Raw genomic sequence first — 15,053 nt, forward strand, 5'->3', positions numbered from 1 at the left:
CTTCTAAACACACACAGGGCTTATCCTTCAATCCTTATAGTCTTTTAACATGTACATACTGCGTGTTCATAAACATTTTAAACAGATAAAAGAGATATAAACTATCATTTATAATTATTATTTAATCTTAAACTTCCTTTTGTCGCATTGGTAAATTCAGTTTAACTGAAATCCCATTGCAAATTTTCTTTATTTGGAGGTCGTTCACGTCAACCTGTCTTCCCTTCTGCTTCATTTTCACCCCAAGTCCTTTTTAACCGACATCTCTTCATTTTGTCGATTGTATCAAGTATCGCCAGATTTGACAAATACCTCTTAATGTGTTTCTTATTGCACACAGCCTTTAAAGCTAGAAAACTGTCGGAAGGATTTTTACGAGACTTCTCTGAAACATTTAGACGACCGGTGACGCTACGAGCTGCAAATGTTCATCCTTTCCGTTGCAACAGCTCAGACAATAGATGATTAACAGTGAATTAAAAAGTGATGACAGTGCTTCTAGTGAAAGAAAGAAGTGAATACATTGACAAGAATGGATACATCTTTGTGATCACTATAGAGACAAGGGAAATACAAAGTCCAACTGATCTTCATGTCCCTGATATTAAAGCAGCACATTGACACCCTACTGTAAATTGAAAGAGCATAGTCAATGTTGTGTCATTTACCAATGCGACAAAAGGATCTTCATGTCCCTGAAAGTCATTATCCTTTCTGAGAGAAGTGAGAAATAAAGTGTGCAGGCGTTTCCTCTCCCTTACTGCACTAACGTACATGTGCATGAGTGTACTGTGCAAAAGTCATAAAGAGGTAAATCAGTGTTGGGGATGGAATGAGGTCAAAGTGTTTCCCCGGCATCTGTGAAATATGCTCTGGTAAATCATGCCGAGGTGGAAGTGAGAAGCCTGCACAAACCCAGCTGCGTTCGTACAGAAAGCAGCCCCCTCCTCTGGCCTGTGACAACATCCTGACAACACATATTATATCAGCTCTTCAGAAACAGTCAGCACAGATGGGGTTTCATAATTAACACTGGTGACGGTCCATGGAGCGATGCGGGTGGGATGACGTGCAGACGGACACACGTGAGGACCGGGCGATGTGTTTATTTAGAGATGGCTTTGTCCGCCTGCTGCCGATGGTGGCTGTGAGCGTGCCTGTCGCAAAAAAAACAAGGATAAGACCTGAGCACATGGACCTCCAGTAAATGTCCAATCACAGCTTACTTGTTAGAATTTGATTTGTGTGTGTTTGTGTTCACCTGGTGAGGTCCTCTATGTCCACCAGCATGGCGTCCTGCTCCACATGCAGCTCATCCCTCAATAGCAGCAACTGCACCAGCTCTTCATTCAAACCTGTGTCGGATCAGTCATGTTTTTTTAAATTGAATTCCTTCATTCCATTTAGTATTTACAACTCCTCAAAGTGACATCCAATCCACAGAGGTGCCTGTTTAACTCACTGTTGTGGTCACTTGTTTCTATGACTCTGCGTCTGTCATTGTTTCGATCTTGTTTATGTGTCCTCATGTTGTTGCTCATTAATTTATGAACAGAAGACAATATATCTGAAGCCTCACTTGATGTTTCTGGACAGTTAAAGAGCATCAAGCTCAGTACGATTACAAAAAAAAGGGGATAAGATACTTTCTCAGATGTTAGCAGTAGGGTACGTTAGAGAGTTTTTTCGAAGCAAAACTCAAGTTAAAACTGCTGCTGATTATCAACTGCTGCTTCAATTCTGAAATGTTTTCACTGGCACACAATAATATGCAAACATAGCGGGGAGACAGTAGAATTGTCATGTAAGAACAGGGGATTTGTTGAGTGTGGCGATCATCTTCCAGATGATCTGTTCTGCTCACTCTGGATTTGTGAGTGTAGGTCATTTGTGATGACTTGCAGCTGTCCGAGACTCATGTCCCTCATGTCCCCTCGCCTCAAATTCCTCTTCATCAAGCACTCGCTGATGTGAGGCAAATGGGGAAGCTGCATATGCAAACACACAAACAGAGAGAGAGGAAAATGCTGTTTATATTAGCGTGCACCACAGCCAGAATTAAGACAAAAACGTAGTTATTCAGCATTGATCAACTAGATCTGTGTTGGTGTCAGGGTCGGCAAACATCTTGAGTTGATCAACAATCAGGTTTTCTGATCTTTTGTGGGTGAGGGTTAGGGTTAGGGGTTAGATTAGAGCATGCATTTATTGTGTTGTGTTGACTGTAGTATTCTGTACTGATTTGTGTATCTCTCTCTAACTGACTGACCATGTCAGCGACAGGCGAGCGTCTGTGCAGCTGTATCTGCCTCTCCACCTCCACCTGCATGCGGGCCATGGGTCGAGCTAGGGCCAGCGCCACCCTGGCCTCCTCCTGCAGTCTCCGCTGCACCCGCCAGAACCCGCTGCAGTCATCTAACGGGTCCGAGTCCTCCTCTGCCGTGTCTCGGTCCGACAACGAAGAGCTCTGCTTGCTCTGGAAGGGGAAGTGGTGTAAGTGACATGATGATGTAATGGCAAATGTGGGTGCTCTGTGATAATAAAGAGTAATGAGAGTGTGTGGGACGAGGCTGAAACAGCACGCGTACCACAGGTGAAAGCGGCGTGTCCAGACTGGTCTCTGTCCTGCTGTCCTCTGCATCGCTGTCTTTGTCACTGTTGCTGTCATTGACAAAACACACCTGAAGGTTAACCCCGCCCTGCAGCCTGAAAAGAAACACACGGAACACGTGAGCGTCTGTGTTGAGTCACTCACGCTCAAAAGGCTTGAGTCATTATGAAACCTGTTGGGAAAATTATTGATTTTATTCACACGGAACAAACAAACATTTCAAAAGACAGATACCATGTATGGTCAGGTATGAATTTAAGTATTTATATTTACCCTCAAGAAGGTGATGTTTCAAAAAAGATATCCGACAAAATTGTGCATAGTCACTAATCATGAAGAAAGGAGTGGACAGTGGAGAAGCCAGGTAATGTTTGAGGAAGATATTCAAGCATTTGTAGGATTCTTAACAGAATAATTGCAAACTCATTTCATTTATTGTAATTTCCACACAAAAAGCTAAAAGATGTGTAGGTCTTTCTACTGCTGCTGCTCCTCATGTGCCAGGTTACACAGGAAATTGTCAGAGTCAGTTTGTACAGTAAGACAAGACGAGTTATACTGATTTGTCGTTGCAAAGCCTGACTATTTGTGTTGTTTCTTTTGTCTGTTATAGAAGCAGATTATTGCCGTAGTTTTGAAACGACTTGTTCAATGGCTGTTCAGAAAGTAGAGTGGGACGTCATCTAACCAGAAGTTTGGTGGTTCAATTCTGCCTGCTGAAGTGCCCTTGGAGCAAGACCTTGAAGCCCACCTTCCCCCTAGCGGCTGACCCGGCAGCATGTGAATGATGTGTGATAGAGAAAGTGGTGCACATACATGCACTGTAATAAGAAATGGCAAAACTGCCCTGTAAAGAAAAGCTGCTTTGAAAATACAGACTGCTTTACTATATTCAGGAGTCCGGGTACCTTTGGCCATGGGGCCATGTCCCTACTGTGAGCTCATTACGCAAAAAGAAAAGCAACTGAAAACTTCAGTGAAACAATTCAAGGGACTAACATCACTCGGGTCCTCACAGCAGTTACACTGAAGCCAACCTCAACCTCAGCATTTCCAACAACTCAAAACACAATTCACTGAGTTCCAGGTCATGTTACTCTGAAAGAACCTAAGAACCCAAAGTAACCTTCCCCTCCAGCCTTTATTCGGATGAGAACAATAACACACACAAAATGTCCCTTACCGGACACGCTGGTGTCGGAATTTCCAACTCAACCTAAATCCCAGAGGGTGCACTCTTACCTCCAGAGGAGATCACATGACCCCATCCCCACCAATCATAGGGTCTGACTCATATCAGGCACCACTTCTTCTTTCAAGACCATTCGAGACACACTCACAGACATATCTGCACTTCCTCAAATAGAAGCCACTGCCATGGAGGGACAGCCCATCATTCAAACGCCCCCTCAAGAGTAGAACGATAAGGACCCGTCGTTCAAGCAGAGAGTCACTGTAGGTCAAAGCTGTTGTGAAAAAGGAGTCCTATAGTTGATGTAGTGGCTTTGGTTAACCAACTTGTGTCTGATGTAGTGCAACTCTTTCCACTGTGTGTGTGTGTGTGCATGTGCGCGTGTGCGTGCGTGTATGTGTATACAGGTGTCTGTGGACGTCACAAACCTCAATTACACACATGAAATATCTTTTTTGTGAAAATGACGTTTGATTTCACATTTTGATTCTACATCTGATTTATGTTTGTACTTTTTGGACTGTAAGCTTTAGGATGCATTGTACTATTTCGAAGAAATGGTTAAACTTTATTTAATTTGCTATTTTATTATTATTGTAAAAAAAAAAAGGAATGCAAGTCCTATAAACCATTTACTGTGATGGATGTATTGGTATTGACTGTGTCGGTGCACCGAGTGCCATACATTGACCATCTGTATCAACCATGTACTGTTTAAAATTTCACCATCACTGCATCCCTATTTCTTTGTTGCAGTCTGTAACGTCATTTTTAATTGGGAAATATTTCATTTTGGCGTGGGACACTTCTCTTATTCTCTGTGATTCATGAAGCAGCGGCACATTAGTTTCTGCCTCAGGGACGGATCACATGTGAGGTTAACCATCGTGCCACCTCCTCTGTGCGGCACCCTTTCCACACTACTTCCATTCGTCTTTGTTCTGCTGCTGGAGAGTAAACCAGTGATTATTCAGTCCAACATCATTTCCCCTTTCAATGACTGTAAACAAAACCTTTTACTTTCACTTTTGCACCATCACTTCACCCTGCCTTTTTCACTGTACCTCATCTCCTCATGAACCAGTTTCCAGAGAACCCTCTGACATTTGTCTTGGTGACCTTTGAGTGAACAAGGCATTGTTTTTCTGGTCATTTTCTCTCCGTTTTTTAGATGTATTGAGCTGCTGAACAGCTCCCTCTCATGGTTGTCACACAGGGCTCCGGTAACATGTTTTTTCGAAAAGTTAAATTTTTTACAAGGAAATAAAAATTGTCCTGTTGACGGCTTTGTCACGTCCAATATCACTCTTTCCTCATCGTGTGCTAAATGTATAATATTACTTAAACACAGTATTATATCAACGACATGTGCTTTAACATGTTCATTATCATGTGCAATATTTGCATCTCATTTGATCATTTCTCATACTGCTTTTTGATTCTTCGTCTCATTTCCAGTTTATTCTTTTATATTTTTATAACTTATCTCAATTGTGTTGCTATATATTAGGCACTTGTCCTCTTTTACTCCTCATTGTTGATATTATTCTTTCTTATCGTAACTCTCGAGCAAGATTTTGCATAACAATTACCTTTAGGATTAATACAATAATAACTCTCTTTAATTGTTTTCAAATGAAACAGTCCTTTATCCGTAAACGAGATATTTCACTTTATCTGATCATATTTAATATGCCAAATTAGGAGTTACATGGTTTTCATTGGTGGCTTAAACTAATACCTATTTATTGGTTTGTCACTATGATGAGTAAGTATTACATTGAATGTCTAAATGAGAAGGCTACTTATACACGACGCATATGCAATCTAAAGGTTTTACACTTGGGCTTTTAAATATATGAAATCTATATCCTGCTAATTAATAATGCATTAAACTACAGAATAAATCACTGTTTTTGTGCATTTATTCCTAAAATAAAATATTTCTAGAGCTCCAGTGTCAAATGTAACATGTGAAGTGAAAATATTGTTTCAACCAGCTCTATTGATCAAACTGTAACACTCACACACAAACACACACACACACACACACACACACACACACACACACACACACACACACACACACTCATTATGTTCAGACCTACCGGGTGGATGGGCCGTTCTTGCTGCAGCTGGTGTAGATGACAGGCTCGTCGTCATAGAAACTGCCAAGGGCAAGTTTCTGCCTGATGGACTCTCTCTCGTTTCTCTGGGCCTGTGAGAAACGCAGACAAACGCATGAATACAAAGAACATTGATTTATTCAAAGTGTTGAACCGCTCCTCCATCCATGCTTGATTGATCAAGTGGGACATACTCGTGAGAGGAAATTATCGAGATGAGTGTGTAAATTGATATTTAGATTTGGGGCTATTCATACTTGTGTGGTACCAAGAGCACTGTCTGGTTGAAAGAAGGATGGAATGAAAACACAATATGGAGGAGGAATGAATGTGGATTAGAGGGAAAAGTGTAGATCAACAGATACTGCAAACCAAGCTCCTGCCGATCACATGGAGATCATCCAGCTCTCATTATGACTGTATGTACATATTTTAACAACACTAAGTTGATTATAAAGTATGTTAAGAGACTTCTCGTATTTTCTTCCATCAGACATCAGCACTTAGACTTCTTCTCTTTTTATACTATGTCTCTTAGTAATCACTTTACCCAAAATATCATGTCCGTAACATTTACAGCCATACAAAGAAAAGGGTTAGGGTTAGGGTTGTTATACAGGCAGTTAAGAACGACATTAATATGTTGATTTAAAAGGACCATCAGACAAATCATATGCTCTGACTTCCTAACCACAGTCCCAGAGAAACTTTGCCTTTGCTCGCAGGTACAAATGTGAGTTTTTATGCATTTAATGCGTCCGCCAAAGAGGCTATGTTTCCATTTGAGCTTGTCTGTCAGTGTTAGTATTCTGCTTAATAGGCTGAACAGGTTGGCCTGATACTTGCTGGAAGGATGCCGTATGGGTTTGCAAAGAACCCATTAAATGTTGGTGGGAACTGTATCAGTGGGCAGATCCAGGAAATGTGTTCACTTGCATTAACTTGGCATGTTTTCCCTGATTTCCCAGTGAATGATTTGTGGACCTTGATGACAAAATTGGCTTGATTGAATTTTAGAGGGCTATTGGACCTTGGAGTAGGTCCTGAGTGGCATTCTAGTTCATTCTGTGTTCGCTATGTTATAGACTGTTAACCTGCTGACAACCTGTCTAAGATGTCCCCTAACCCTGATGCATCCTGCCATAGGACTACAGCGCCCAGGAGTGAATGGATGACTAGTGAAATGCACCAATAACCTCATGTTTCAACATAGAGAATCAGTATATTGCATATTTTTTGCTTTTGCTTTTACTCGTACAATGGCAATCAGACCTAAACAAGAAAAAAAGATATCCTGTTTTCCAGTGTTCGTCCATTTATATTCCCAACGAGTCTGTTTCTGTCTACATTGAAGAAATCCACAATTCTCTTCTTTTAACCGCTACAAATCTCATTGGACTCTAGTTGCTCTAAGTCGTCATTTTGTTCTCTCCCTCGCTACCTTATCCATCATGAAGACAGCATCTACTGTATCCATAGTAAACTGGTTAAAGACGCCGTGTCATTCTGCTCTTGTATTTCTCAACACTCCCTCTGTCCTCTTCTCATATTTGTCTGCAGGCATGGTGTGTCGCTTCCCAGCATCCAGAGGTTTCAAGAAACATTTCCCCCTCCTCTTCTTTAATTTACATCCTTCCCTGGATCTTTCATTTGTTTTGGCACGTTTCATCTTCAAAGTCTCACCCTATTTTAGTCAAATTAAAAGAAATGTTTCAGCACAGCAGGATTTTCTACTCTGGCAGCATGACAAAATATATCTGTATTCTGGCATTGTGCCAAATGCCAACATTTCCTACAATTCCTATGTGTGTGTGTGTGTCTGTGAAACACACCCTCATCACCAACAGTCATTGTATAACACCAGCAAAAATGGAGATGTTTCTCTAATGTGACCTGATTCTCTCTCTAAATTACCTCAAGACCGGCCCTGCACACACACACACGCACCACACAGACACACACACACACACACACACACCCCTTACTGTGATTCATCATTGTATGATATTGTGATGTAAGAACATAAATCATAGTTGATCGCCTTGACCCAGCCAACGCAGTGCCTCCTGCTCCTCCTCCTCACAACCCAATGTTCTCCTTACCGGCTGTCTACACACACAAACACAATTTCACACACACAATCTTTATTTTATCCACTATATGGAATGAAAACATTCAATTGTCACCGTAATTCATTATAGATTATAGAATAATAATGATTCACAAAGACACCAATCCTATTGGGATGGATTCTTTGCTGATTTGACAGAGAAGGTGTAAAAACACAGTAATGAGCAGATCAATATCACATTAAAACACACTCACTCCCTCTACAATCACACATACACTCGTCCAGATGGCGGATTCATCCCCAGCAGCACAACCATGATGGATACCCATCATGTATACCTGGGAATATTTTGCTTCATATGCCACACCCTTCAAAAGGCACACAACCACATACACAAGGAACAAATCCACACACCTGGTAAACGCGTTTCTCCTGGTGCACCATCCTTCAGCGCATCGTACTGAAACAGTCGCCGAGCCCTTTTCTACACTGCAGTGAAGCCAGACCCAGGAGACCCTCTCATATACTGCAGCTCCATTCAGGAGAGGGAGGGAGGGAGGGAAGAGAGAGGCATGAGAGAGAGGAGGGGGGGGAGTAATGTGGGAACAGGAGAGGAAAGAGTAGCACGAGGCGGAAGCGGAGGAGGAGAGAAAAATGAAGGAGGACAGGGAGAGATGGAGCTGCTCAGTGCTGCCACGGCTCCCGATCTGTTTTCTGTTCCTCCATCTTCCTCATGCTCTCCTGGTTCCTCTTTGCTATTTCTCATTTATTGGAAGGAATTCGAGAACTAGATGTTTCTAGCTGAGTCCTGATAAGAGGTGACAGATAAATAAATGAGTGTGCAGCAGTGGAAAACAAAAGAATTACAGAGGCCGTAGCTGATCAATGAAACCTCCCCTAATGAATCTCAGCACTTTGGAGCAACACACCGTCATGGCGTCTGCGTCTCGACCCAAAGCGGAGCAGTGAATTTTTAATTAGACGTTGTCTTGTTTGTTTTGGCTCCTAAAGGAATCGGCTCCCTCGGCCCCATTCTACGTTCACATGCCCACACGTGCGTACAAAAACACAAACACACACCCACACACACAAAAGCACGCACACAGTCAGTTTTGCTGTGTCACAATGCAGCAGTGGGATTATTGAACAACCCATTTTGATCATCCATCATCCCTCATCAGCATCCAGTCCCGCAGTCCCTAACCATACTATACTATACTACAATATACTATACTATACTATACTATACTACTCCACACTACACTACACTATACTATACTATACTTACAGTCAGACAAAGCAGAGGACTGCAGCTTATATTATGTTCACACATTGTATCATCATCAGCATTTGCTCTTTGACTTGAGATAGTTTCTCTTTATCTAAATGATTTTGTTACTGTCTGTATTAGCCTCGTTGGTTTGTAGGTCATGTTTTTTTCAACTTAAGTTTGGTATTTTTTATATAATTGTTGACAATGCATTTCATTAACTTGTTTGACTTCTATTTCACATTATGTATAGAGTTGTTATTATTCCACTAACAATCATTTTGCACTGTCCATTTAATGTATTGTCTATTTGCATATCCTCCATAGATTCATACTGTTGTACCTCCATAACTCTTGAAGGTTTTTCTTGTCCTGCATAATTATTTGAATCTATCTTTCTCTCTGTCTAAATGTTTCAGAAGTCTGTTATTCTCCAACACCTGGACTTGATCTTGTCTGGTTTCTTCCGGTAAAGAGATGTCATTGAATTTCTCATAACAGATGAAAGTGGATAAAGGAAACAGAAAAAGGAGAAATCACTCACAGAGATACTGGAGAATCTGCTTCGTCCTCCGCTGTAACAGTCCACAGCCTGTGGTGTAAAGATATCCTGGAGCTCCTCTGCCCAGCTGTGACTGTTTACCATGCAGCCTCTCCCCCCTCTCTGGTGATGTATGTCACAGTTGCCATCAGCACCACAGTCCTCCCACCAGAGGCCTGCTGTGGCCTTTCTCATGAATAAGTCCCCCTCTTCTTCCTCGTCCATGTCCACATCATAGTCGTCCATGAAGACGAGCTGTGCCGAGAGGGTGGGGCAAATGTCATGTTTCAGGGAAGGGCTCAGTGCTCTGGCCGGGAGTATTGCCAAAGATAGACTGAAGATAGTCAGAGTAGGGGGACAGATCGCTCTCTCAAACTGACCCCTCCAATGCTGGAAGTATCGGCCTCTGCGATTTCCATGGTGTCTTTACATTTTCTGTCATAGCATGTATAAAATAAATAGAATATAATTTTCATGTATTCAATAAGTTATTATTCTCAAGACTGATCTTCCCTTTTCCCCATCAACATCAATCATTAGTATTATAGGGGCATGATCAGATAATGTGATGTGATCAATGTCACAGCTTTTTGCTCTGAACAGGTCCTTATGAACAGAAAGAAGTCAAGTCTGGAATAGCAGTTGTGTGGATTGGAGTAAAATGTGCAATCTCTGTCGTCAGAGTGCAACACTCAAATTATATATTTCTATCCATCAATCCTTTGCATCAAGCATATTTCTATCTATCACCCCTATCTTTCATACTAGCTTTAGCTGCTTGTAAAGCGCTATGTTGTCTGTTACTTTGTGTATCCATCTTTGGGCACATAATCAGAATAAAATCACCACCTAGACCAGGCCATTATTTTACGAAGTGAGTGCCTTCCTCTGGTTGGTTGTATATTGTCACAAGTGTGATATAGGTTTCATAAACCACAACATATCTGCCTTTTTTGTCTGCAACATCCTTTTTTATTCCATTTCTGTAATTTACCATTTCAATAGGACAAAACTAATTTTCCCAAACATTTGGCACAAATGCATAAATTCCATGTTACCATCCTCAATTCACATCACCTTTAAGATATAAATAAAAAACATATATAGCACATGCTGTACAGTGCACTCACCTACGTTGCAGACTTGTGACAATTCCATGAAACGCTTCAAGTAAAGTGCAAAAAAAACCCCAACAGTGTTGCAGAAGACGTCTGCTGTTCTGATGCCTCTGCAGAATAGTTCTACTCCTGAGCTCAGTGCCCTAATACTGTCCAACTAACGCTCTAGAGCAGTGGTAAATGAAATGCCGACTATCCTTGCCTCAAATAGACCAACATTGCATGCCTCTGTTGTCACGTGTGGTTTAGTTTTAGTGATGTGTGGAGATCCTTGATCGTGTGTGTCTTGGCATGGGTTGACTGGAGGAGATACCGCCATGTGGAAATATATCAGAACAGACAGAATGGGGTGGGTGCACACAGCAATGAATTTCATTCGAAAGCGAAGCAAGTTTAGAGGCAACATTTGAAGGAGCGGAATTGCATAAAAACCTTTAGCCATGCCAATTGTGCTGCATGCCATTTTTTTGTAGAACCAGGGCAATGATTCCAAGGGCCAAGCACAGACAGGCCCCTCTGAGAACAGGATTAGTTAATTTGTTTTAAAATATATTTACACATATTTTAAGTCATGTCACAGAAAAGCTGAAACTGAAAATGTAAAAAAAGCAATTTAATTGATCTTTAAAGATCAGACAACCCAATCAAATTAGTATACCTTTAATAGCAGGTTAATATAACTAACCTTTTGTGATTTGTCATTTCCAGGCAGCAGGTTTGCATCAGTTGATGTAAAATATATATTCTGTTTAATATTTTCCATCTTGCATAAAAAAAAAAAGTCCATAAATCACTTTAGAAATGTAGAGTGGTTATTACTTATTTGGGCCTGTTATGTAGACTGTAAGTTTGTTATAGAGTACGTTTCTCATCAATGGGTTTTCCAGGCTGGAGGGAAACATGTCGTTTACCTTTCAAGAGTTCCAAGCTACTTGAGATTTTGAGACTAATGTAGAGTAACTTGTCGTACCACTATCAAACCAACAGGATATGTTAAAAAAAAAGCAAAAAACATTACCCACAGGGCGTTAGAGGGAAACTCTGGAACACAAGATGCATGAAAACAAAGTTTCGAGTAAAACATGTTTATTGAAGGCGCAGTATGACAGAACAGCAGCCCCTGAAAGATTAGACATTTTGTTTGAGAAACCGCAACTCAGTTAAGTCAGACAAATGTTTAAGTTAGTCTTATCATTTGAATAACTATTTAAGTTGAGGAATGCCTCTCCCAGTTGAGTAGAAAAACCATGGCGCAACTCGCCAGTCGAAGCCTGAGTGTGCTCGAACCTGGGGTCCAGATTTGTAACCATTTTGAGGCATATATTTTTGGTAGTCTGGGAGCTTGCCAGCCTTATTGTAGGCATATGAAATGACTGGAGCAAAGGGGCTCTTGTAGTACTCAACAAATGGACTCAATTGGCCTGGATAGGTGCCGCTGCTGGAGGTGGTTGGTTTGGAACATGGTTTAGTCGTTTTTGTAGTGGTAGAAGCAGTGGTCGGCATTGCTGTAGGGCTTGTCTCACTTGGCTTAGTTGTGCCAATTGGGCTAGTTATAATGGGTGCCGTGGTGGCGGGTGCCGTGGTGGCAGGTACCGTGGTGGCAGGTACCGTGGTGGCAGGTACACTCTGAGGGAGAGGGTAGTAATAGTAGTAAGGAGAGTAAAACTGAGGGTAATACACATATTGAAGGTATACAGGAGGGTTTTGAGGCATCTCCGTTGTCGGTTTAGATGTTGTGGTTGTTTCCGGCTCAGCAGTAGTTGTAGTAGTTGCCATGGCTTGGTTCAAATATGAGTAGTACCAATAGAAATATGGACTGTGAGGATCATAGATGGAAACATGGCGTTTAGGACGATAAAAGCCTGAGGGCCTGTGAGGTACAGGATGATTCCAGGGATGCTGAGCAGGTGTTGCATCAGGGCTTGGCAAAATGGGGCAGGTCAATTTTACTTCAGCCTTTAGCCATGTCATTGAGACCACATAGTTTCCATTCTGAAAGAGAAAAAAGCAATTTGGTTTGTAATGTACGTAATCTGTTCACTATGTACATTTCAATTACCAGACTCATCCTAAAATAAATTGAATTTAGCTTTTGGAAAATTCTATTACAACTCTCCCTTTGGTTAACCCATTTGCAACAATACACATTTTTAGCTGGTCAATTCAATAGGGGTAGAGCTGTACCTCTTGTATCACATTGCAGCCATCGTAGGGAGCAACCAAAACAAGACCTAAAGCGTTCGGCTGCAGCGAGAACCCACAGCTTTCAGGCAATTGGGTCAGAGGAAGTGGATGTTCTTTTCCTATGAGAAAGAGCAGAGCCAGAATTCCATGTCAGGCATTTAAAGCAGTGGTCTTCAACGTTTTTCAGGCCAAGGACCCCCAAACTGGTTGAGCAGGGACCCCCTACTATATATATTGTATAAAAGTGTTTTATATTAAACTGGGCCTAGTGCCATGTGTAAACATCGTTATTGTGCATTCAATACTAAGCTATTCAAATATAACACAGGTTCATATATTCATGTTTTTAATTTAAACATGTGCAAGGTACAGGGTGGCCATGCCACTGCCATTTATAAACATACATCTTGCATACAACACTGAGCTATTAAAGTAATTCATAGATTCATGTTTTTATTTTAAACATACATGTAGAAGAGACAGTGAATCCTCAAGCTATTTGTGGATGGCACACATACTCCCACATAATTGAAATGTCGGACCCTGATGGGTAGCACACAACTTATCTAACCTTGGACGGATGGAGGTTGTCAGGCAGAGGGTCATACTAGCCTCTCAATATGTTGGATGCATGTTAATGTTTATTTAAAGACATTTAAATTTTTGGAAAAAAATTGGTTAGAAAATAAATTAAATTATACAATATTGTCTAATCAACCAAACATTTCGCAACCCCCCTGCAGTACCTCCGCGGACCCCTAGGGGTCACGGACCCCCTGTTGAAGACCTGTGATTTAAAGTTTTAACAAATTCCCTTATGCAGAAGAGTGTGCATTTGTTTACAATACCAATGTCGAGTTGTAAATCAGCAGCTCCAGGTCCCATGGCTGTGAACTTCATCTTGGTTTGACCACAATGCAAAGCAGGGTTCAAGCGCCTCCATGCTCCTTCATTGGGCATGACTTCATTCAGCTGTGATGTCTCTGCAAACATCCCTTCAGATGTTCATACAGAGTTAATAACCTTCGGTTTTTAGCGTTTGAGTATCAAGCATTTTTTCTTTGGACTTTTGCAAGCACCACATCAAATTAGCAAATAACTAGACAAAGAAAACCTCACCTGAGCCTTCTGGTTGATCTGTATCAACATGGGGCAGGCCATCGTCATTTGTGGCAGTGGCAGAGGGAGATCCTGACTTGGCGTTCAGCTCTTTCCCATTAAAGAGAATGCTCCCTGTCCTTACCTCCACTCTTGAGGCCTCACTAACTACCTTATCCTGTTTAGCGTTCCTGCTCAATCCATGCAAGGTAAAAGCAGATAAACTTGGGGCCAAAGTGTACAGGAGCAGAAGGACTGCCACAGTTTGAGGTGACCAGCAGCACAACCCAGCTTCACCTGCCATAATGGAGCTGCACGTCTGATACAGATGGACAGCACTTTACCCTAGAACCAAACAACTGAGGGAAGCTTTTTATACTGGTGACTTCTTGGCACCTTGTGAACAACCAATCAGATTGGACTTCAGCTGCCGCTGCACAGGTGTTAATCAAAGTCACAGCAGGTGAGGTTGTTTGGACTGATGTCTAGTTCCACTGCGCCCTCAGATCAAAGTCAGCTCTGCATATTTGAAAAAGGAGACATGTTTAAAAAAAAAATGTCATATCAGGCAAAGTATTTAATCAGCATACACAGTTCATACTCATTGTGAGATATCAATTATCCAAGGTGCTTAGGAGATGGTAAAGGGAGTTAGATTTGTTATTCGTAATACAAAATACTTTGTCAACATCTCATGCAGGAATGTGTGGGGAATGAGCCAAGGAGTAAGCCGTTCATTTTTTTCTTTTGTCAACAATGTGAGTGAGGGGGTTTTTGAACATTTGAATTGATTTCTCAGGAAATTGTTCATGAATCCGGAAGGAAAAGACAAAAAAATCAAG

General features: G+C 41.4%; 2 protein-coding genes across 3 annotated transcripts; both read right to left on the reverse strand.

The window, feature by feature from the left end:
* Positions 1-688: 688 nt before the first annotated feature.
* Positions 689-11,050, reverse strand: LOC133967845 (schwannomin-interacting protein 1-like). 2 transcript variants are annotated; one of them, XM_062403508.1, is made up of 8 exons: positions 10,942-11,050; positions 9,815-10,066; positions 5,912-6,021; positions 2,589-2,706; positions 2,270-2,476; positions 1,865-1,988; positions 1,262-1,355; positions 689-1,157 (listed from the first exon to the last, which is right to left on the reverse strand). In XM_062403508.1, exons 2-8 carry the CDS (start codon positions 10,055-10,057, stop codon positions 1,106-1,108), a joined length of 948 nt encoding a protein of 315 aa, XP_062259492.1. In that variant the 5' UTR covers positions 10,058-10,066; positions 10,942-11,050; the 3' UTR covers positions 689-1,105. The 2 variants fall into 2 exon arrangements, with proteins under 2 accessions (XP_062259492.1, XP_062259493.1); XM_062403509.1 differs by lacking the exons at positions 9,815-10,066; positions 10,942-11,050 and adding an exon at positions 8,415-8,547.
* Positions 11,051-11,998: 948 nt separating this feature from the next.
* LOC133967844 (uncharacterized) lies at positions 11,999-14,571 on the reverse strand. Its single transcript, XM_062403507.1, has 4 exons — positions 14,233-14,571; positions 13,962-14,108; positions 13,114-13,232; positions 11,999-12,921 (listed from the first exon to the last, which is right to left on the reverse strand). The coding sequence occupies exons 1-4, from the start codon at positions 14,513-14,515 to the stop codon at positions 12,133-12,135; spliced, it is 1,338 nt and encodes a 445-aa protein (XP_062259491.1). The 5' UTR covers positions 14,516-14,571; the 3' UTR covers positions 11,999-12,132.
* Positions 14,572-15,053: the final 482 nt, after the last annotated feature.

This window comes from Platichthys flesus, chromosome 14, assembly GCF_949316205.1.
Source record: "Platichthys flesus chromosome 14, fPlaFle2.1, whole genome shotgun sequence".
Taxonomy (NCBI): domain Eukaryota; kingdom Metazoa; phylum Chordata; class Actinopteri; order Pleuronectiformes; family Pleuronectidae; genus Platichthys; species Platichthys flesus.

What these genes read in the sequence shown, in the direction of transcription:
- LOC133967844 (XM_062403507.1), bottom strand. Translation starts at nt 14,515, where the DNA reads ATGGCAGGTGAAGCTGGGTTGTGCTGCTGGTCACCTCAAACTGTGGCA. An exon ending in AGATCAACCAGAAGGCTCAG is followed by an intron (nt 14,109 to 14,232) that starts GTGAGGTTTTCT and finishes GAACATCTGAAG; the next exon opens with GGATGTTTGCAGAGACATCA. An exon ending in TGATTTACAACTCGACATTG is followed by an intron (nt 13,233 to 13,961) that starts GTATTGTAAACA and finishes TCTTTCTCATAG; the next exon opens with GAAAAGAACATCCACTTCCT.
- LOC133967845 (XM_062403508.1), bottom strand. Translation starts at nt 10,057, where the DNA reads ATGGACGACTATGATGTGGACATGGACGAGGAAGAAGAGGGGGACTTA. An exon ending in GCAGATTCTCCAGTATCTCT is followed by an intron (nt 6,022 to 9,814) that starts GTGAGTGATTTC and finishes CGTTTCTCACAG; the next exon opens with GCCCAGAGAAACGAGAGAGA. An exon ending in CCTACACTCACAAATCCAGA is followed by an intron (nt 1,356 to 1,864) that starts GTGAGCAGAACA and finishes GATCCGACACAG; the next exon opens with GTTTGAATGAAGAGCTGGTG.